The sequence below is a fragment of the Urocitellus parryii genome, chromosome 11, assembly GCF_045843805.1.
Source record: "Urocitellus parryii isolate mUroPar1 chromosome 11, mUroPar1.hap1, whole genome shotgun sequence".
Classification (NCBI taxonomy): Eukaryota; Metazoa; Chordata; class Mammalia; order Rodentia; family Sciuridae; genus Urocitellus; species Urocitellus parryii.
The window spans coordinates 37,975,799-37,998,779 of record NC_135541.1 but is presented as its reverse complement, the minus strand read 5'-3'; the positions used below and the strand labels follow the sequence as shown (position 1 = coordinate 37,998,779).

Genomic DNA, 22,981 nt, shown 5'->3' with positions numbered 1-22,981 from the left:
TTTTAGCACTAATTGGCTTACATACCCCTGCCCCCAACATTAATGCTGTTGCAATTATACTGCTATGGCTGACAGAGTTGACACCTATTGTTTGGTTTAAAGACAGATATAATTCGTGGTTACTTATTGTTTTTGCTGTTGGCAACTGTTGATGCCACCATTTCTGGTTTTTCGTAGCAATTAATAAAGTAGATGTCTTAGTAGGAACTGGGTATTTATTTTAATGCTGTATATTGTTGGCATTAATTGTTGCTATTGTTTGTACCCCACTAATCTGTGAGATGCTGGGAAACTATGGGGACACTACAAGTTCACAGGGTGAGGACTCTACTGATGAACTAAACTAAAAAAAAAGACAGCGTGCCTTGCTCTGCACATATATCGATGACACTCAATCTTCAGCTATACTTTAACACAAAGAACTGAAGAGACAAAAACCCAAACTAACAACCAGGTCCAAGTAGAAATGGCTAGGGGTCAAGCCCAGGGTCACAAATATAAACATCCACTGTTACAGAAAAAAAAAAAACAGAGAAAAATAACACAAAGGCTGTGGATACTGTACCTCCAACAGGGTCTCAATCTAGATCCCCTAGGGCACTGTGGAGGTGAAGACTGTACCCTAAAAATGCTCACACATAAGAGTGGAAGAGAAATAAGTCCAAACAGATACATAAACCCCTCACAGGAATATAACAATATGAAAATATAAGCTAACACCTCTTTATAATTCACCAGAAAATGACCCTTCAAATATTGAAGTAAATGAAATATCAGATAAGGATTTTTTTTTAAAAAATCATTATCAAAATTATCAATGAATTCCAAGAGAACACAGAAAAACAACTGAATGAATTAAGAAAACCAGTACAGAATATGAATGACAAATTCAATAAGGAGATAGAAATGTTTGAAAAAGAACCAAACAGAAGCCATGGAAATGAAAGACACAATAAATTAAAGAAAATATTCAGTGGAAAGTCTCTCTAACAGAGGAGCCCATGCTGAAGACAGAATCTCAGAGTTGGAAGACAAAGTGCCCAGCTTTGAACATTCAGACCATATAAATAATAAATAAATAAATAGCGCTTACCAGAACATACAAGAACTTTGGGACAACATGAAGAGACCAAATTTAAGAATTGAGAAGGTTTGTGAGATGTGGGTTGATAGAATGGATAAACTCTTCAGGGAAATGATTATAGAAAAATTTCAAAGCCTTCAGAATGAGATGGACATCTAGATACAGAAGGCATTCATATTTCCAAATACACAAAGCAAAGAAGAACCTCTCCATGACACATGGTAATTGAAATACCTACTAGAGTGAACAAGGATAGAATTTTAAAAGTCTCAAGAGAAAAACATCAGTTCTCAGTTAGAGGCAAGCCAATCAGAATCACTTCTGATTTCTCAGCACAAACTACAAGCCAGGAGGGCTTGGAACAATGTGTTCCAAGTCCTGAAAGAAAACAACTGTCAGCCAAGACTGCGACATGCAGCAAAGTTATCCTTCAGAATCAAAGATGAATTAAGAACCCTCCAAAATAACCAGAAAATAAAGGAATTCATGTACATCCATAAGAATGGGACTCTAACTAGAATAACATATATTCCATGCTTGTAAAATTATATTAAAATTGATTCTGCTGTTATATATAACTAAAAAGAACCAATAAAAAAATTCTTAGACTCAAGTGAGAATAGTGATACAACATATCAGAATCTGTGGGACACTATGAAGGCAGTTCTAAGAGGAAAGTTTATAGCTATGAGTGCCTACATAAGAAAATCAGAACGATCCCAAATAAACAACTTACTGATGCACCCAAGGTCCTTGAAAAAGAAGAACAAAGCAATTCCAAAATCAGTAGAAGGAAGGAAATAATTAAGGTGAGAGTTCAATCCAATGATATTGAGAATAAAAGGAAAAGCAATACAAAGGATCAAAGAATTGGTTCTTTGAAAAGATAAACAAGATTGATTTAAAACAACAACAACAACAAAAAAAAATGATGTTCCCTCAACCAAACTAACTAAAAGAAAAAGAAAGAAAATTCAAATTAATAAAATTATAGATGAAATGGAGAAGTCACCACAGACATCTAGGAGATCATTAGATCAATATTTTGAAAATTTATACTCCAATAAATTGGAAAACCTAGAAGAAGTGGATACATTTCTAGACAAATACAATCTCCCAAAACTGAATCAAGAGGACACAGAAAACCTAAAAAGATCAATAAATTATAATTAGATACAAGCAGTGATAAAAAGACAAAACAAAGAAAAGCCCAGGACCAGATGGATTCTCAGCTCAATTCCACCAAGACTTTAAAGAAGAACTAATGACAATACTCCTCATATTACTGCATGAAATAGAAAGCAATGGGATATATCCAGATTCTTTCTATGAAGCTAGTATCACATTCATACCCAAACCAAATAAATCTGAACACATCAAGGAAAGAAAACCACCAATATCCCTGATGGATCTTCAAGAAATACATTAGCAGAACATGTTCACTGACATATTAAAAAGATTGTACATCATGATCAAGCTGGTGTTATTCCAGAGATGCAAGGATTGTTTAATATAGGCAAATCAATAAATGTAATGTAATTCATCACATAAACAGAATTAAGGACCAAAAAACATCACTTGGACATCCCACAGATGCAGAGAAAGTCTTTGAAAAAATTAATCACTCACTCATGATGAAAAAGCTGAAGATATTAGGGATAGAAGGAACATAGCCCAACATCATTAAAGGCCATATATGAAAAACCCAAAGCAAACCTCCAATAAATGGGGGGAAAACTGAAAGCATTTCTGTTATGGTTTGGATGTGATGTGTCCCCCAAAGCTCATGTGGAAGACAATTCAAGAAGGTTTAGAGGAGAAATCACTGAGTTATGAGAGCTTTAACCCATTAGTTGAATCAATCCCCTTATGGGAATTAATCAAGCGGTAACTACAGGCAGGTAGGTTGTGGCTGGAGGAGCTGGGTCATTGGCAGGTGCCTTTGGAGCCAGTGGAGACTCTCTCTGCTTCCTGATAATCATGTGACTGCTTCCCTCCACTACACTCTTCTGCCATGATGTTCTGCCTCACCTTGGACCCGAAAGAATGGAGTCGGCTGTCTTTGGACTGAGACCTGTGAAAACATGGGCTCTTATATAAACTTTTCCTACTCTAAAGTTGTTCTGGTTTGGTCTTTTAGTTGCAGTATAAAAAAAAAAAAAAGATGACTAAAACAGAAATAAGTACCAAGAGTGGGGTCATTGCTTTAACTAAACTGACCGGATGGTTCAGAAGCTTTTTGGGAATTGGTTGGAGGAATGTTGAGATGTGTAACAGTGCAAGATGGAAATGCTTTAGATTGTTTTAAGCACAGCTTAATGGCTGATAGTGGTGGGAACTCAGAAGACCAGCATGCCAATAGGAAGACAGGGCTCATGAGGTTTTAAAGGAAAAGGAGGGCACTATCAGCAATTGGACTAAAGGCTTGTTATGTTCTGGCTGAGAAGTTATCTGCATCTTGCCCATGTTTTTAAACTTTGGGTGAGGCTGATTTTAAAAGTGATGGACTTCTTAATCTGGCAGAAGAAATATCTATGCAGCATAGCATTCAGGCAGTGGCATGGATATTGCTGGCAGCTTTAAATCAAGTTTTTTGACATATTCAGGAGCAGAAATATTTGAAAAACTTGTACTTGAAAGGAGGGAGCAAAACTGGTGCTTAGGAAGTTACAGTTATTAAAGACATTACTGCCATTAAAGAAACACTAAAGACTTTGCCCAGAGACGACAGGGAAGATGGCTTAAGGGCATTTCAGGAATTGGCAATATCATATCCATCTCAGACTCAAGGAAGTAAAAGTAAAATATCTCTTGGGAAGAGACCAGTGGTGTACCCTTCTTGCATAAGAAAGTTTTTTCAACATGCTCAGCTACCCGGACACTCAGAGGCTGCTACAGCCAGTGTCCTTGGAGGCTTGGTTCCTGCTCAAGATGGCAGCAGACCTTGGTGTCAACCAATAGTCTTGGTTCTGCAGGAATGCAAGATGCTGGAGTTAGGAGGTTATAGAGGTGTCCATCAAGATTTCAAAGGAAGGCCTGGGAGGCCAGACAGAGTACAGCAGTGTCAGAATTCCTTCAGATGGCCCCTGAGAGGGCAAAGCATGGAGATGTGGGGAGGAAGCCAAAGCTGCAGTAGAGATCTCCAAGATTAGGAAATGCCAGTAATATGGGATGTCATCCTAGGAAAGCTGCAGAAATTGACCAGAGACAAGCCAACAGAAAAGCCACTTGGGCTGCAACCAACATGGCTGCAGGGGAGGAGCAAGTCCTTTGAGCAGAACATCTCCATGCCATGTGCCCCAGATGCCGGACACGAAGCTACAGGACTTGTTTTCCCAGCTGGATTTCAGTCTTGCTTTGGTCCCATCCCTTCTTTCTATGCCCCTATTTTTCTGCATGGAAATGTTTATTCTGTACCTGTATCTATTGGACACTTGTAAGTAGCTTTTGATTTATACAGGAGTTCATGATGCAAGCTTGTCCTGAGTCTCAGAGGAGACTGTGGATTTGAACTTTTAGGCAATCTTGGAACTGTTCAGACTATGGGGAGTCTTGGAAATGGACAAAATGTATTTTGCATTGTGAGATGGTCATGGGCTTTTGGGGTCAGGGGTGGAATGTTATGGTTTGGATGTAAGATATCCCCCTAAAAGCACCTGTGTGAGAAAATGCAAGAAGGTGTAGAGGAGAAATGATTAGGTTATGAGAGCCTTAACCCAATCATTGAATTAATCCCTTGGTGCAGATTAACTGAGTGGTAACTGAAAGTGGGTAGGTTGTGCCTGGAGGAGGTGGGTCCCTGGGGGTGAGCCTTTGGGGTATATATTTTATACCTGTTGAGTGGAGCCTTTCTCTCTGCTTCCTGATCATCATGTGAGCTGCTTCCCTCCACCACTATCCTACCATGATTTTCTACCGCTCCTTGAGCTCTGAGGAATTGAGCAGGCCTTCTATAGATGGAGACCTCTGAAACTGTGAGTCTCCAAATAAACTTTTCCTACTCTGTAGATGTTCTTGTCAGGTCTTTTAGTCACAGCAGGGAAAAAGCTGACTAAAACATAATACATGGGGAAAAACTGAAAGTATTTCTTTTAAAATCTGGGATTAACAGGATGTCCACTCCTGTTTAATATAGTGCTAGAAATTCTAGCCAGAGCAATTAGGCAAGAGAAAAAAACAGAAAATGGATTTAAAAAAAAAAAAGGAAAGAAAGAAGTCAAATTATCACTTTTTGCAAATGATATGATCCTACACGTAGAAGATTCAAAGAACTCGACCAAAAGACTGCTGCAGCTAATTAACAAATTTGACAAAGGAGCCGCTTACAAAATCAACATACAAAAATCAATAGCTTTCCTATATATAAACAATGAATCTGCTGAGAAAGAAATGAAGAAAATAATTCTATTCCCAAACGCCTCAAAAAATCACACAAAAAAACTAGGAATAAATCCAAACAAGGAGACAAAACACCTCTGTAATGACGACTACAGAACATTGAAGGAAGAAATTAAAGAAGACCTTAGAAGATGGAAACATTCCATGTTCCTGGATAGGAAGAAATAATATTGTTAAAATGGCCACACAACCAAAAGCACGATACAGATTCAATGTAATCCCCAACGAAGTACCAATGACATTCTTCACAGAACTTGAAAAAACAGTCCTAAAATTCATTTGGCAGAATAAATGACCTAGAAGAGCCAAAGCAATTCTAAGCCACAAAAAGCAATGCTGGAGGCATCACAATACCTGACTTCAAATTATACCAAAGAGCTATAGTGACAAAAACTACATGGTACTGTCATAAAAACAGTCTCATAGACCAATGGTACAGAAGAGAAGACACAGAGACAAACCACACATCTACAGTCATCTTGATCCTTGACAAAATTGCCAAAAACATGCCTTGGAGAAAAGACAATTTAACAAATGGTGTTGGGAAACTGGTTGTCCATATGTAGAAAAATGATACTAAGCCCTTATACCCTACACAAAAATCAACTCATAATGGATCACAGACCTAGGAATTAGATCAGAAACTGCAACTCCTAGAAGAAATCTTAGGGTCAACATTTCAGCGTTTAGGCACAGGCAACAATCCTCTCCATAGGATCCCTACAGCTCAGGAGGTAATGCCAGGAGTTAGTAAATGAAGTGACATCAAGTTAAAAAGCTTCTGCACAGCAAAGGAAACAATTAGAAATGCAAAGAGAGAACCTACAGAGTGGGAGAAAATCTTCCTTGGCTACTCTTCTGACAGAGGATTAATTATCTAGAATATACCAAGAACTCAAAAAAACTTCACCAAAAGGTCATATAACCCAATTAATAAATGAACAAATGATCTAAACAGATACTTCTCAAAAGAAGAAATACAAATGGCCAACAAATACACAAAAAAAATGTTCTACATCATTAATAATTAGGGCAATGAAAATCAAAACTACCTTGAGATTTTATCTCACACCAGTCAGAATGGCAGTCATCAAGAATACAAATAATAATAAATGCTGGACAGGATGTGAAGAAAAGGTAACACTTTTACACTGTTGGTGGGACTGTAAATTAGTACAACCTCTATGGAAATCAGTATGGAGTTTCCTCAAAATTCTAGGCATGGAACCACCCTACGACCCAGCTGTCCCACTCCTTGGTATTTATCCTGAAGAATCAAAGCCATCATGTATAGTGACCCATGCCTAGTCATGTTTATAGCAGCACAATTCACAAGAGCCCAACTATGGAACTAGCCTAGGTGTCCATCATTGTCTGAATGGATAAAGAAAATGTGATGTATATGCACACAACGGAGTTTTATTCAGCCATAAATAAAAATGACACCGTGGCACTTGTAGGAAAAATGGAAGGGACTAGAGACCATCATCTTAAGTGAAATAAGTCAAACTCAGAAGGTTAAGGGTGGAATGTTTTCTCCCATTTGTGGAAGCTAGAGAGGAAGAAGGAAAAGAAAGTCAGGGGTGGATCTCCTAAAAATCAAAGAGAGGTCAATAAAGGGCCAAAGGATGAGAGTCGGGAGGCAGAGGAAACTGCTGGGGAGTGATATTGGCCAGATTACATTGTTATATTGTGTGCATGTGGGAATGTGTGGCAACAAATCCCATCATTATGTACAACTATAAGGCACCAATTAAAAATGTGAAAATAAACAATAATAACAGCAGCTAGAATGTATACAATCCCAGCATCAGGCTCAGTGCATAGCACCCATCCTCTCCAATTTACTAATGAGGAAAGTAAAGCACAGAGCTGTTGATTTACTTGCCCAACTATTGAGCAGGAGAGTGGAATTCTCAGGTTCATTCCAGGCCCCGGAGCCTGCTCTACCCTGCACCTGCTGCCCTGGGCTGCCTTGGTGAAGGGCACACAGAGCTGCAGGCCCCTGTTCCAAATGCCACCCTTCTCATCACATCCATGGAGGTAGGTGCTACCCTCTTATGCAGAGGAAAGCTGAAACAGAGAGAGTTGCCTGCCAGGGTCACACTGTGAAGGTGGCAGAAGGGGAGTTTGCAAGTAGCACTCAGGCTCCAGAGGTCTGACCAATCGTATTCCTGAGGACCATGCAGAGGTTGGCCATGTCAGGAGACAGGGACTCCTCCTCACCCCAAGGCAGGGCCCCGCCTCCTACCTGTGAGGACTTGGCCCTCTTGGTGGCAGTGGACACGGGTCTCCTTATCCGCCCTGGCTGGAGGAGCTGTGTGGACACTGCAGTTGGACTGGGGTAGCAGGCAGCACCTGGCAACGGCGTAGACACCCTCACCTCCAAAAGCATTAAGGGCCAGACAGACATGCCGGCTCCCTCGGGTCTGAGGACCAAAGACAGAAAGAGGAAACCACTTTAGAAATAGCCTGGGAAACACCAGATGCTGGGGCCAGAAGGCATCGACCAAGCCCTTGGAATCTTCAACACATTCTGGTTCCCACTCCTCTGGGGACAAGGAGCTCACTCCTGCCAGAGGCAGACTCTTCTGCCAATGGGCAGCTGTGTGTTTTATAAAGTTCTTCCAGAAACTGACCATGACCTCAAAATGAAGATACATGAAATCTAAGACACTGACACAAGAACCCACCCCACTCCCTTAACCCACCAGGCCCCTAAGCCAGCACTCACAGCCAACCAATCTCCTAGGCCAGAAGTGCCTAGTGGCCCCCACCCTCCCAGCCAGGCACAGCCCTGCCCTCCAAACACAGTGGTAAGAGTTCATGTGTCACCCCTGAAGCACCAGCACCGATCCGTTTGCAGGATGGAGATTCCTCAACTCCCAGAACCAGGGACCCTCTGAGTAAAAGGGCCCTGGGGATGCTAGGTCCAGGTAAGTCACTGTCCTCCCCTGCACCAGGCGGCCCCAGGATGTCCTGCACTCTTCCAGGAAGCCCTCTAGGTATGTGCACCAGCAGCCCCCCTGCACTGGTCAGCACTTTCAACTGGCAGGTGGAGACTGGGGTCCAGTCACTAGGGCTGGGGGTTGATCAGGTCCTAGAAGTGAGAACCTGCTTCCCACACACAGAGGGGTAAGGTCACCTCGATGTGCTCGCCTCGCCGCTTCCCGCTGCTGGAGAAACTGGAGCAGCCCAACAGCTCCTCGCCTGGGGCACAGTGGGCCATGGCTGTGGCTGTCCGTGTGGGCCCTGAGTGTGCTGACCACACCGTCCTGCAGTACAGCTGTCCTCCTGCAACAAGACCCAGGGTGAGGGAGTGGTTCAGAGGTGGAGGAGCATTCACCAGGGGGGTGCTAGAAAAAGCTTTAGTTCACGGGAGGTGGGTGGTGGGCTGAAAGAACACATTGAACTTCTCCCATAAAACCCCCTATAAAAATGTTGCAAAGGGCTGGGGATGTGGCTCAAGCGGTAGCGCGCTCGCCTGGCATGCGTGCGGCCCGGGTTCGATCCTCAGCACCACATACCAACAAAGATGTTGTGTCCGCCGAGAACTAAAAAATAAATATTAAAAATTCTCTCTCTCTCTCTCTCCCTCCTCTCTCACTCTCTCTTAAAAAAAAAAAAATGTTGCAAAGCCTTATCTAATTATCTAAGTCCAGTCCCCTCTTGAGGTGGCACAATCCTCCTTGCAGACACCAAGCAGAGGGGAGACTTGTCAAGGTCACACAGGCCTCTCAGTCCCAGGCCAGACTCTGCCCATCCTGCCATCTTGCTTACCTGCTGAATGGGTGCTGGGGGGCAGTGCAGCCACCAGGTTAGGAGTCAGTACCCGCTGGCCCTCAGGGAACCAGGCCTTGTTGATGACATCTTTAGCAGAGAAGTGGATCAGTCTCTGCCTCAGCTCGGCCAGGGTCAGCTCGGGCTCAGCTGTCAGCATCCTGGCCACAATGCCTGGTGGGGGGGGTGGGGGTGCAGAGGAGGAGATATCGTGGTCTGGCCTTCCTTCCCAGCCAGGCACTCCTGCTAGGGTGCACATGCACAGACAGACACAAAAACAATCAAGCTGTTCTTCCTGAAGTTAAGCCACCTGCAATCCCTGGCTTAGTGAAATCAGGCAGATGATCTGCTCGTCTGCCGCTGGGTCTTGGTGATTGATGTTCAGGAGAACTTCTGTGCAGCCACAAAACCATAAATCAAATGTCCCTTCTCCAAGAAGCCTTCCCTGACCCCTCAGGCTGTACAGGTGCCTCCTCTGGGCTCCCTCTGACAGAGCTCTGACTACTTTGTGTTCCTTTTGTTTGTCATCTGCCTATCCTATCAGACTGAGTGTTCTTGAGGGCACTGTTATGGTTTGTATCTTTCCCTCCCTCCCTCCCTCCCTCCCTCCCTCCCTTCCTTCCTTCCTTCTTTCTTCTTTTTTTTGGTTGGGGGGAGGAATAGAACTAGGGATCAAACCCAAGGCTTGGCACATACTAGCAAGCACTCTGCCATTAAGGTACATTCCTGGCCCTCTTTTAAATTTTTTATTTTGGAATAAGGTCTCACTAAGTTGCCCAGGCTGGCCTAGAACTTGAGATCCTCCAGCCTCAGTCTCCTGAGTAACTGGGATTTCAGACTGTGCACTACCATGTCTAGTCGTTATGGTTTGGATCTGGAATGTCCCCCAAAGGCTCATGTATTGAAGGCTTGGCTCCCAATGCAGCAGTGTTCAGAGGCGGGGGCTGTGGAGAGGGCTCTAATCTCATCAGTGGATTAATCCATTGGTAGCTGAAGGGACTCTTGGGAGGTGATAGAAATTGTAAGCAGTAGGGCATGGTTGGAGAAAAACAGTCACTGGGAGCATGCCCTGGAAGGGTGCATCTTGTCCCAAGCTCCTTCTAACTTTGCTTCCTGGCGGCCAGGAGTTGAGAAGCTTTGCTCCAGTACACCTTTCCGCCATGAAGTCATGCCCCACCTCAGGCCCAGGGCAGTGGAGCTGGCCAACCATGGATGGAAATCTCGGAAACCATGCACCAAAAACAAATCTTTCCTCCTCTAAGGTTTTTTTTTGTTTGTTTGTTTGTTTGTGTTTGTTTTTAAAGATGTTTGTCACAACAATGAAAAACTGACTAACATGCTGGACTAGGCTTGGAATGTTCCCCAAAAGTCCAAATGTTCAAGACTGGGTTCCCAACCTGTGGAAATATTGGAAGGTGGTGGAACCTTTAGGAGAGGGGACCTAGTGGAAATAAGTCACTGGGGGCATGACCTTGAAGGGGATATTGGGACCCTGGCCTCTTCTTGTCTCTTTCCAGTCACCCTGAGCAACTTGTTCCACCACACACTCTCCACCAGGATGTTCTGCCTCACCGAAGACCCAGAGAAAATGAGGCCAAGACTCTGGACTGAAACCATGAGTTGAAACAGAACTTTCCTCCTTTAAGTTGATCACCCAAGTGTTTTGTCACAGTCATCGGAAGCCAACTAACACAGGCCCCTCAGGTCTTCCTCATGTTGGGTCCTCCATCACAGAGCCTGGCACTCAGAGGTCCTAGGTCAGAGCCTGCCTGCCTGCCCAGGGGGCTGTTAGCATCATGATGGCCAGGATGACAGGGGGTGACTCACCAGCCACATGGGCAGCAGCCTGTGATGTCCCACTCTGTGACACGAAGCAAGTGCTACAGTCACTGGAGGCACCAATAATGTCCTCTCCTGGGGCAAAGAGGTCCACACAGCGGCCAAAGTTGGTCCCCAAGGTCCCCAGGGTCATTGGCTGGTCCTGGGCATTGGTGGCCCCAACTGTGATGACCTGGAAAGATGAGGAGGTGGGTAAAAGAGAAAAGAGTCAACCATGTGCCCAGCATCATTCCTGATGCCCCTGTGGAACTTTCATCCTGGTGGGGAGACCGACGGTAAACAGGAAACCACCCCATGCCCTTCGGCAGCTATAAACCTCGTGGGGAAATCCAGCGCAGTAAGGCGGAGACACTGTGCTGGGTTTTAGGCAATTTTGAATTCAGCACCTGGGGAAGGCTCTGCTGGGCTAGAGAAGGCCCGGGTCATACTACCAGGACTGTACCTGCACCACCCGCCAGGCCCCACGCCAGACCATGAAGCCCCCCAAGCGGAACAAGAGTCCTTCCCTTTGGTACCACCAGCACCCAGACAGCCTGACACATGGTGGGTGTCCTGCAAGTGCTACTCAGATGAAGGACAAGGTGCCCCCCAACACTGTCAGCTCCTCCACAGAAGAGGTGTTCCCATGCCCCCCTGCCTGGAACAGGCCTGCAATAGCAACAGACACATAGCAGGGCTCAGGAAGTTCCTCACATGAGTGCCTTTGGACCTTCCATGGCTCCCAATCTCATTAGCCTTGCAAAGGCGGTCAGTCATGAAGGCTAGGGGAAGGGGCTTTGGGGGGGCATGGCCAGTGGGTGCCAGGGTCCGGCTGCAGCAAAATAGCCGGGGGGTGACGAATAACTTGTGTACGTTGATACAGCAGGAATGGGAGCCATTTATTGTAGGGCAACAGAGCTATTTATACATTTTGCACAGCTTATCTTAATTAGCATAAACTAGATACATCAGCCAACCAATAAGGAATCTCCACACTTAATGGCTCACTTTTGTTACTTCTCAAACCACTCCCTCTGACATTTTGCCAGGCACCATCCAGACTTGTTTACGAACTCTAACATTTCTCTGGCAAAATACCAGGTGTTATTTTTGACTTATTTACAGACCTTAACAAGTGGGGGTGCTGGACAGGAGAAAGGGGAGGGCTGGCTTGTGCTTTAGGTGGAGCCCCAGGGCCCTCATAGGGTAGCCTGGGAGGGGAAGCTGGAGAAGGTGGGAGAAGGCTGAGGATACCATTCTCTCCACCCTAGGGAAGCAGGTCCTTGGGAGTAGGAAAGGGGCAGGGCATTCAGAAAACTTTCAGGAAGAAAATGGCCAGGACAGGCCATGGGGTGTGGCTACATGGGGAGGGAGAGTTGGGGTGCTGCTCCTTCCAGACTCTGGCAGAGCAGAGGCGCAGCCCCCTCCCTGGCTTCTGCACTCAGGGGCTGACAACTTCCTCCAAAGCTGCAGCAGCTCAGCCTCCAGCAACACCCCACATGAAACCCGGGGGCCTGCCTGCTCCCCCTCCTTTCTGGGGGGCAGCCGCATTGGCACCTACCTCTGGAGCTGAGGCTGGGGAGTAAAGGCAGGCATCGTCCCGGAAGTTGCCCGCAGCGGCCACCAGCACCGCTCCAGTCCTTGCCAGGTGCCGGCAGGCAGCATTGAGGACCCGGCTGTAGCCACCCACTAGGGGCAGCAGCACCACCAGCGGCCCCACGGGCTGGGCCAGCTGGCTTTTCCGAATAAACTCCAAGCCTGAGAGAACAAAGGCCAGTCACCTCCTGGGGAGATGTGCTTGCCCCCTGCACCCCCTTCCCACAGGGGCACAGGATGATGTTTCATTTTGTGTCACCTTTGTGCCCTGAGTTTGGTCACACTCCCAGTCTAAATGCTGCTGTGAAGGCAGTTTTTTTTTAATGTGACTGACATCTAAGCCATTCATTTGTTTACTTTGAGCAGATGACCGCCAGCCTATGGGAAGGCCCCCTCCAATTTGTTAGAAGACGGTCAGAAAAGACTGAATGAGGTCTCTGGAGGAAGGAGGGCAGAGCTCATGGGCACAGGCAGGCTCCTGAGCCATGCAGCCTCTGCCAGCTGAGAGCCAGTGGGGGTCAAGCCAATGCCCAGAGCCAGCCCTTTCTCCAGTGAGATCACAGACTCTAGCTGTCTCACCCGAGCAAGGCACCCATCTCTGGCGGGTTGGACAAAATGGTTTAACAGGTGTCACATGCCAGTCTCAAGGCCTGCTATATGAAGTCCTTTGCTCAGTATGTGGGCTTAACAGGATGATGGTGAGCCAGAGCCACCCAGGACCCCAGAAGGTTAGCTCTCGGCTGGATGTCCCAGATGCCACCAGGTGGACTGGATGAAGAAGCCGCCAGAGTCTGGAAAAGGCCCTGTCATTTCCTCCACCAAGTCTGCCTGGCCAGGGTGACCTGCTGGGCCGAGTCAGACATGGAAGCCAGTGAGGTAAGCAAGCGGAAGATGGAGAAAGCTTGTTTCGATGACCTCAGGGTTCATCTGAATCCGAGATAAAGTGACAACTCCATTTCACAGGAGTTGGAAAGGCGGACAGTGAGGAATCGTGGGAAGAGCACCCGCTTGGCAGAGCCTCCACCCACTTGACCTCAGTGTCTCCATTTGCACTTGTGGCCTCAGGGCCCTGCCCTCTCTAACACGCTGGACCTCCATGGCAGGGGTGGCCTCAGCCTTCACAGTCAGGGGAATTAGTGCTCTCTGGCTTAACCCACCCCCTCCCACACCAGGTCCAGATGGAGAGAGACCAGTGCTGTCAAGGGCTGCCACTCACCTATGAGGGTGCTGCTGACAGTGCCCCTCCCCTGGCAGTTGAGCACGCGCAGGCTGCGCAGGTTGGCGCCCTTGGCCACACCAGCATCCCGGCCGCTGACCACCCCTGCCAGGTGAGTGCCGTGGCTGTCGCACTTGCTAGCCTGCTCAACCAACACAAGGACCACGTGAGAAAGCCCACCCAGCCCATGACACATCCGTGGTGGGTGGATAGACTGACACCCCCTCCCCACACCCAACAGTAAAGAAGGGACACGGCTGCTGGGTCATGCAGCCACAACGCTCCAGGGAGGGGGTGGTCCCCACCAGCTCCAGGAGGGGAGTGAGAGGTGGGGGCAGCCTTCCCACCTGAGGGTCATGCTCACCTGTCTGTGGAAGCGTGTCCCATCCTCCTCAGGTACATTCTCAAAGTCGGTGACAGTGACCCTGCCCTCGATTTCCCGGTGGCTGCTCTGGATGCTGGTGTCCAAGAGATAAACCTCCACTAGGCCACCTCCATCTTTCCAAGGCAGCGTTTGTGGGAGAGGATACCCATGAGGTCAGTGTTATAACTACTGCACACAAGCTGTCTACCACATCCCAGGCCCTTGCTGTAAGCACCGTGAATACATAAATTCGTTTAACCTTACAAAAATTCAGGCTATGTGCTGTTATGTCTTTATTTTATAAGACGAATGCAGTAAGGCACAGAAAGGCATAGCACTGTCCAAGGCCAAGTAGCTGGAAGACAGAGACAGGAAGTGAACCAAGGTCTCTGACTCCATAACACTAACAAAAGGGGCATTCAAAAAACAATAAATATGATAGTGTAAATACACCAAGCCCACACTTATAGCCTTTGAAAGCTCACTGATCCAGTTGAAGAGTTCAAGAAGAAAAACAGGTCCACCTGAGCCAGCCAGCTCATGTCACTGAGGAAACGGAGGTTGGGAGAGGCTGCATGAGTCTGGGCCTCTTGGCACCAGGTCTGTGCATTCTCTGTTACAACCTTCTTCTAAGGCTGCCATGGTGACCCACTGAAAATGCTTCATTTTCAATGTGACATAATGTCACATCTCATGACAGGACTAAAATGTGTATGAGTTACGTAGAGCTGCTGTAACAAATTACCACAAACCCAGTGGCTTACAATAGACATTCTGTCACAGATACAGAGGCCAGAAGTTCAAGACCAAGGGGTTGACCAGGCCATACTCTCTGCAAAGGCAATAGGGAGCCTCTTCCACTTCCTGGTGGCTACTAACATTCCCTGGCTTGTGGTCAAATCCCTCCAGTCTCTGCCATCACTCCATATGGCCTCCTCTTCTGTGTGTCTCAACTGTCCTTCTGCCTCTTTTACAAGGAAAGGCACTGGATTGAGAAATTGCTGGACAGTCCAGGATGATCTCATCTCAATATTCTTAATTACATCTACCTAGACCTTTATTCCAAATAAGGTCACATTCACAGGCTCTGAGTGTGTGTATCATTCAGTCTGCGACAGAGCATCTCAGTGGCTTCTCTGAAATCCCATGCTAATTTCAGTCAAGGTCAGCCCCCTGTCCTCTGTCTTCCCACCGTACAACATCATGCTGCCAGAGCTGGATTGCCCCAGCCTATCATCTCTCCATCCTCTATGCTACTGTCCACCGTACCCTATGGCAGAAGGAGACTGTACAGAAGAAGCCTCTCTCATCTATGCCTCTGGTTTATGGTACTTGGTGACAGCATGCTTAGAAACTTATTCAGGAGCACAGCCTTCCCTCACTCCTGCTTGGCTGGGGCCTCGCTGCCCTCTGGCCCTTGGGTGTGGACCTGGGATCCCCGGGGGCCTTAGGACTCACCTGGAGAGGTGCACCTCAGTAGCAGGCAGCTCCTCCTGCAAAACCAACCTGGAACTTTCTGCTACAGTCTGCCCAGACCAAGCCCCCACCTCTGCAGCGGCCACCTGTGTCAGGTGCTCCATCTCCTCACCCTCTACCTTGTGCACAACCCCTGACCTGTCACAAGGACAGCAACTCAGAAGCCACTGCACCTTTCAGTTCCCAAAGCATTGGTACATGCTTCACCTCACTGGAGCCTCACAACAACCCTGAGAGGAGGACAAGGACAGGTTACTCTGCTCATTTTACAGATGAGGAACAAAGAGGCTCAGAGAGGGAAGCAGCTCCCAAAGACCTGCAATTTTCAGGGAAGGGGTGGAGGCTGTGCTCACCCCGAGATCTGAGGCCTCACTCGGTGTTGCACCGACTCTCCATAGAGCTCAACCTCAGGCTGTGGGTATCTCAAACTCAACATGGTCCAACTAGAACTGATCTTCTCCCCTAAGCAGGTGTGTTTACAGCCTCCCCCAACTCAGTGTCCCCCATGGGGCCCTGCCACGACCCAGGCCATTCTTCTTGGCCTCTCCTCCTCGCCCTTCATAGACAGGCTGCACCAGGCAGAAGGAAGTATGGGCAGCAAGACCTGGAGGGGACATGGCACGGCCCACACAGGGAGACCCACACGGTCTAATGGAGCTGAAGGCAGGATGGGCAGGCAAGGAGACCGAGAGCTAGGTGGGGGCAGTCCAGACGGGGCCATGTCTGTCCCACTCAGAGGTCTGATCCTGTCTGCAGGGCTGGGCATTCAGACACCATGAGTCATGGTTAGATGCAGCCTTTCCCAAGACAAGTGTAGCCTTGGAGAGGAGATGAACAAGAGCTTCTAGAAGGCGAGATAGCATCACTTAAGGAAAAACACCTGCATTCTGGGTGGAGGAAGAGAGAGCAAGAGGGAGCTGTTGGAACCAGAGAAGAAGAGTCAGCAGAGTATGCTGAGTCCCAAGCCTCTGAGAAGAAGAGAGACCACAACAGAGCACGGGCATTCAGCCAGGGTGCGGAGGGCCAGGCACAACGGGGGTCTTACGGGGGGCTCTTTGTTCCGTGGCCTGGTAGTGTGCAGGGATGATCCGCTCCAGGTTCCATGGGATGCTCTGGGCAAACACAGAGGAGTCTTCCTCGATGTACTCAACATGGGGCAACCTCAGGGCCTGCAGAAGACACAGGTCAGGGGACTCTGCTTCAGAGCCATTTTGCCAGCACCACCTGATCAAACCTGTCCCCATGTCCTTTTATGATTTTTTTAAAAAATATTTCTTAGTTGCCAATGGAGTTTTTACTTTATTTATTTATCTGTGGTGCTGAGGATCGAACCCAGGGCCTCACACATGCCAGGAAAGAGCTCTGAGCCACAATCCCAGAACCCTTTTATATGCTTTTATGAAATGGCTGAGACTCCATCAAGTGTCCCAGGGCCTTGTCCCCATAGGGGACAAGTAGCAGATACTTTAGCACAAAAGGCAACCAGCCAGTAGATTGCCAGGTTAGACACCGGCTAACCCACATAGAAGCCAACTCCTAGCTGCCTGCATGGTCCTTTCTGAACCTTGGAATCCTCATTTCAAATTCAGATGGACTGGGGATGGCCAGGCTTCTAAGGCATCTACCCACTGAGCTAGCAATCATGGGGCTTGGTACCACTTGGTATATACTCAGTAATTACTTGTGTCTCCCCCTGATTTTTAGCAATGGGCACACTAATGTCGATGTTCTACATGTAAGTGGCATCCAGCCCCATCAGAAAATGCCATACCCAGAGAGGGTGACTCACCAGGTCCAGCAGGTCACTGCTCATCTTCACCAGGAAGCCGGGAAAGAGGTCGTGGAAGAGATGCAGGACCTTAGTGAGGTAACCCCGGCGGGCTGCCTGGGCCTGCAGACGTCGGGCCACACGTTCTGTCTGCCATCGGTGGCTTCTCTCCCCCAGCACCACCACATAGGTGCCCGGCAACCTCCAGGCATCCTGGCCCCAAGCAAGGAAGGGTAACATTAATAACATTAAAATCCCAACAATCTCCTTCTGCTCCACTGAGCTACCCTTTATCTTTATGCTATCAGAGCCCCACTCCCTTTCCCCCGCCTCATTTTGCTCTAGCCAAAAAGGTTTCATTCAACCCTTGATTTTCTGAGTCTGGCTTATTTCATTTAGCATGACGTTCTCCAGTTCCGTCCATTTACTAGCAAATGCCATAATTCCATTCATCAATAAAGCACCAGTTAAAAAAAAAATACCAACAAGCCCTGCCCTAACCTTATCCCCCTCTGTTTACAAATTAGGATTATGATAAAAGAATCACAATGGAGTGTAGTAAACTATAAACAGAATTTACCAAATTAGGACTGAAAAGCAAAACCCACATACAAGCCAACTCTTAGCATTATCATAGTTCATACACTTCAGAGTTTGTCAGGCACAAAGGGGAACTGTGGGGTACACTCAACAACAAAGTCTCTTCTGTAACCTCTCTAGGGACAACCCAGGCCTGGTCATTCCTGGTAGCCCTGCCCAAAGGCCAGCCATTCCCAGAAGCCTTTCCAGTCACACTCCCTCCCTAGTACTCCAGTCAGAAAAAAATCACTTCCTCCCCATCCTAGTACCTCCATGACTCCCCTTCAGAGGCAGTGCAAAAGAGAACATTCATGGGCTTTGGAGCCAGAAAATGTGGACCTGAATCCCATCTCTCCAAGGTTTACTGGCTGTGTGGCCATGAGCAAGTCACTCAACCTTTCTGAGCCTCTGATGTCTCCTCTGTATTAGAAGAACCACAATACCTATGGAACAGGCCTGCTGTCAAGGCCAAGAGAGAAGTTTGTATAATGCAGGCAGAAGGCTGCAGACTGTCAGAGATTTGTTTGGTCTTGCTCTTGCCAGCTACAACTGGTCTCAAACAGACACACCTGCTCAAGAAGCTTCCATGGTTCACCACAGACTGATGAATAAAGTTCAGTCTCCATGTCCTCCTTGGCCACTCTGCCTCAACATACCTCTGCAGCCCACATGCATCTCTGTCTATGCACTCCAGCAGAGGAGAGTCCACAGCCCTTCATTCAAAGTTTTAGGACCAGAAGGGTCTCAAGAATCAGAATTCATTTGGATTTAAAAGTCAGTAATAACCAGGGAGCCAGCTCCAAGGAGTTTGCACCTTCTTCTATACAGCCAAATGTATGCGTCTGTGCACAAGAGGAATCAACGAAGATCATGAACAATCTCGTGTCAGTTCAGGCGAGAATGTACCACTGAATAGATTACAAAATGCCTTTTGCTTTCAGAGATGAAAGGCAGAAAAGAACCCAGAAAGTCTGTCAAAGGAAAGATTTTTTAAAAGTGAGGTGGCAGGAGATGAATGACAATGTCACAGCTAAGATCAACCAGCTTTGGAAGTAAAACCTGGGGAGGAAGCAAAGAGCAGGACGGACAGGAGGAAAGACGGCTCAGGATGCTCCAGTCTCGAGACCCCGTGGGGAACACTTTTCTGAAAATAAAGCAGATGGGACATCCAAGGGGACTTTTAAAAAGTTTTGAAGCTGTGTGACTCTAGATAACAATAATACATGGCATATCTCAAAATAGCTAGAAGAGAGGATTTGGAATTTTTTCACCATAAATAAATGCTAAATGTTTGATCATTGCACGTTACCTACTAGTACCCACATATCACATTGTATCCCTATGAATATGTATAGTAACTATGCCAATTAAAAATTCTAAATATATAAAACTAAATCTAAAAAAAAATACCTATTGTTTTCAGAACTCTTTACACTTCGGGAGATGGAGATGTCACTGCTTCCTTAAGCTCCACCTCTGCTTTTCCCAGATCTGGACCTTGTTCATGCGGCTCCCTCCCTTAGAGTAAAATTCTCCTGCCACCTTCATTGTTGAGCTCCTGTTTATGGTCAGAGACCCATGTAAGGTGCTCGCCACTAAATGAAAATGTTGTGAATCAGGAGGACGCTCTGCACAGTTCAACAAGATTTCTCTGAAGCCTCATTCCAACGCACCAGGGAGTTGGTGCACCTCCATTCTGGGCCTCGGTTTCTCAGGGTGACAATAAAGGATAGGCCTAAAATCCTTTTGTTTGCCAAAAACATTTTCATTTTAAATTCCATTCCCATGAAATATTCATTGCATGGAAGAAAAAGTGAACTTCACAAAGTAGCTTTTCCAAACTTCCCCCAGGGAAGAAACAGCCTCAAGCATGTGGCCAGGTGGTTGTCCAGCCTCCTCTCACTGACCTCCCAGGATGGGGTACTCACTCCTGCTGGAACAGTTATTTGGGGGTAGGAGAGACCACAGCCACAGGATATTCTCTACAGGTGAAAGGATCAGGGGAAAAGAAGAGGGTGCTGGGAACTGAATGAAGGCCAGACACTATGCCAGCACACAGAAGAGCAGGCCAGGCAGCTTTGAGCACAGAATCCTTATTTGCCCACCACCCACCAACCCAGCTGTGCATGGAGGGTGTGGCCAGGTCACACTGCAACCAGGGACATAACTACCTGCAACAAGTAGCTGCTTCTGGTTCTTACATCCAGGAGTCATTCAGGGATCACCAGAATTCCTTTCCCTTCATCCCTTTCAGAAAGGATTGCCATTTCCCCTTTAATAGAGGCTCAAGTTTAAGCAGTTTGCCAAGCTCCATACAGCTAGAGAGAAGCAGCCAAGGATAACCCCATGTCTGATTCAAAGCTCAGGTAACATTATTTCAGCCGAACCCTTGAAAGGTTATAACTAAAGGGAATCAACAGCCCCACCCTAGGCAGCAGCTTCCTACAGAACAGGCCCAAGGGCAAAGCAAAGGTTCAGGAACCTGCCACGCCCACCCTAGGAGACCTGCATCTGCCTGCAGGACTCAGCTCCAGGGTCCCTGGCGCACCAGCCACCCGAGGTCCCCAGTACTGAAAGCCCTTCCTTTAACCAAAGATCCCATCAACCTCGAGAATAATTCAACACGTTCCCCTTCAGTTTATTCTTTTATTCAGCTGGAAAAAAAAATGCAGTGCCTGAGTTGGAGTTCTAAGGCACTAAGGATTTGCCTCCCGCCCCCATCCTCCACCCCTACATAAATGATGCCCTCTCCCCAATACCCTGTACACTCTCCTCCGGGGAGACTCCCAGAACCAAGTCAGAACGCACGGGAATAAGCCTGCTTCCTCTGCACCCTGGGCCATTCTAAGCGCACTGGGGTGTTGACTCCTTCACCCTTTGGAGCTGCATGGTCAGTGGAGCCTCTAGAATCCCAGCAGGCGATCTGGACAGTACTCTGCTCGCCGACCTCGTGGCTGACAGTCCCCCCCCCCATCCAAGCTACCCTTCCACCGCATCGTGCAGCCGCACGCTCCAGAGCACATTTCCAAGCGCTGCCAGTGCTCTTTGGCCAACTACCTAGCCTGTCCTCCCCAGACGGCGCCAAGCCATCACAGGACCAGCAGAAGACTCTCTGGACCTTCACTCCAGCTCCTCCCTTACACTGGGAAACTGGGCAGGAGAAGAAGCGGCATCCCTACAGGTCCCTGTGGCAAGTTCGCCACCGCCTCCTACCCCAGCGCCCGCACCTTGGCGCAGCGATGGAAGGTGGCAGTGGACATGTGCGGGGACGATTCGCCTGGGCCGTCCTCCTCGGAGGGAAAGGCGAGTACCAGCTCCTCATAGTCGCCGTCCTCGTCCTCCTGGGCATGGGCGTTCGCGGGGCTCAGGAACAGTAGCAGCAGCAGCAGCGATGGCAGTGGCCACCATGGCCGCGTAGAGCTGCCGGTGCCCATCAGGGCGATTTGCGTTCCAACTGCTGGGGATCCAAGAGACCGCATTCTCTTTTGGAAGGAGGAAGGACGTGGGTGAGCGGGAGCTCAGGACCTCGCTGGGCCAAGCGCGCCAAGAGTGCTGGGGCTCGCGGCTGTCACTTCCCGCCCGGGCAGTCGGAGTCTGGCTGCAGGGATCCCTCCCACAGGCTTGGACCCAGAGGGGAGTGGCGTTGAGACTGCCTGAAGCCACGGGTGCCTCGACGTCGGGGAGGAAACTTTCTGGGGTGTGGGTGCTCGACGCCCCGGTCCAGGAGATCACGCCACCGGAGCCCCATCGGACGATCCTATCTGATTAAACATTAACGGAGCCCGGAGACTGGAGGATCAGGTTTCGGCCTCGCCCTCCCCAAACAGCGTCACTTTACGCTCATAGGGAGTAAAAGACAATCCCAAATCCTAATTGGGCTGAAAGCTGGGAGAGTTGTCCCGTCTCCGCCTCTCACCCTGCGCCCTGCCAGAGATGTTGGCCCACCTCACTAGTGTTTCCGGGGTCTGCCTGGCCACCTGTCAACCATGCCTTCTCCGCTCCCTCGAACGATGTTGAACAACCTCCCTGGGCCCTCCTCCTTCCTGTGACCGGTGACCCTTCCTAATCAATCTGACTGCACACTCATCACTGCCCACTGAATTCTTTGCAAGGACTGTAACTTGACATCCTAAATTCTGCCTGGATCCCTTTCTGGCCTCTGTCCCTTATGCACCTTACACTTGTACTTCACCATAGCTGTACCTTGAAGAGACTGCTTCCTTTTGATTTCCAGCCTATTGCATTTCAAAGGAGTCTATTCGGTGTTTAAATCTTCCAAGATGGCATATAGATACATTGGAAATTCCATTGTAGGCACAAGCCCAGTATTTCAAACAATTCATTTTGCAATTCATTTTGCACAGATTCCTTTTATGCACCATGTCCAAGAACTCAACAGGACAAGGTCCAGTAGATGCCTACTATGTGCCAGGCAGGAGAATGCAAAGGGGAAAGGGAAGCTCAGGCCCTGGGTTGCTGTGTGACAAAACATAAGGTGCACTCTTCCCGGAAGCAAAAAACAAAGGTGGCTTTAGGATCCCACTCTGTAGATGTGCAGCAGATTCTCAGGATAGAATCTGGATCTTAGAGTCCAAATTGCTGCCCTTTCCATCTTGTTTGGAAAGACCTCACTTCAGAGGGCTCGCTGAACAAAAGCTATATAACCAGGGGGTTGACAGTGGCCTCTGGGAGGTGAGACCAAAGTTACCCACTTTAGTTCTTTTGCTTCATCCCCCAACCAAACACCCCACCATTCTGGCACAAAACAGGAGCTCATTGCAGTTTGCTAAAAGGGGAACTGGAGGCTCTCCTTCCTGTTGCCAGTAAACAGAATTGTATTTCAAACTTGCTGTTGGCAGCTTCCTCATCAAAGTCATCCTCCTGTAGCAAGAATTGCTAAGA

At 47.9% G+C, this 22,981-nt stretch overlaps 1 protein-coding gene across 1 annotated transcript in view; it reads right to left on the bottom strand.

Annotated features, from left to right (window-relative positions):
- The window catches only part of Pcsk9 (proprotein convertase subtilisin/kexin type 9), a 28,418-nt gene extending 6,316 nt beyond the window's left edge, over positions 1-22,102 (bottom strand). Inside the window, exons 1-11 of the mRNA XM_026382379.2 lie at positions 22,025-22,102; positions 21,307-21,561; positions 17,522-17,713; positions 16,778-16,901; positions 14,257-14,390; positions 13,893-14,034; positions 12,642-12,838; positions 11,090-11,273; positions 9,263-9,436; positions 8,628-8,776; positions 7,734-7,911 (exon numbers count right to left, since the gene is read on the bottom strand). Coding sequence (XP_026238164.2) covers positions 7,734-7,911; positions 8,628-8,776; positions 9,263-9,436; positions 11,090-11,273; positions 12,642-12,838; positions 13,893-14,034; positions 14,257-14,390; positions 16,778-16,901; positions 17,522-17,713; positions 21,307-21,558 — 1,726 coding nt within the window. The 5' untranslated portion in view covers positions 21,559-21,561; positions 22,025-22,102. The remainder of the gene's footprint in view (positions 1-7,733; positions 7,912-8,627; positions 8,777-9,262; positions 9,437-11,089; positions 11,274-12,641; positions 12,839-13,892; positions 14,035-14,256; positions 14,391-16,777; positions 16,902-17,521; positions 17,714-21,306; positions 21,562-22,024) is intronic.
- Between the last annotated feature and the right edge of the window lie 879 nt (positions 22,103-22,981).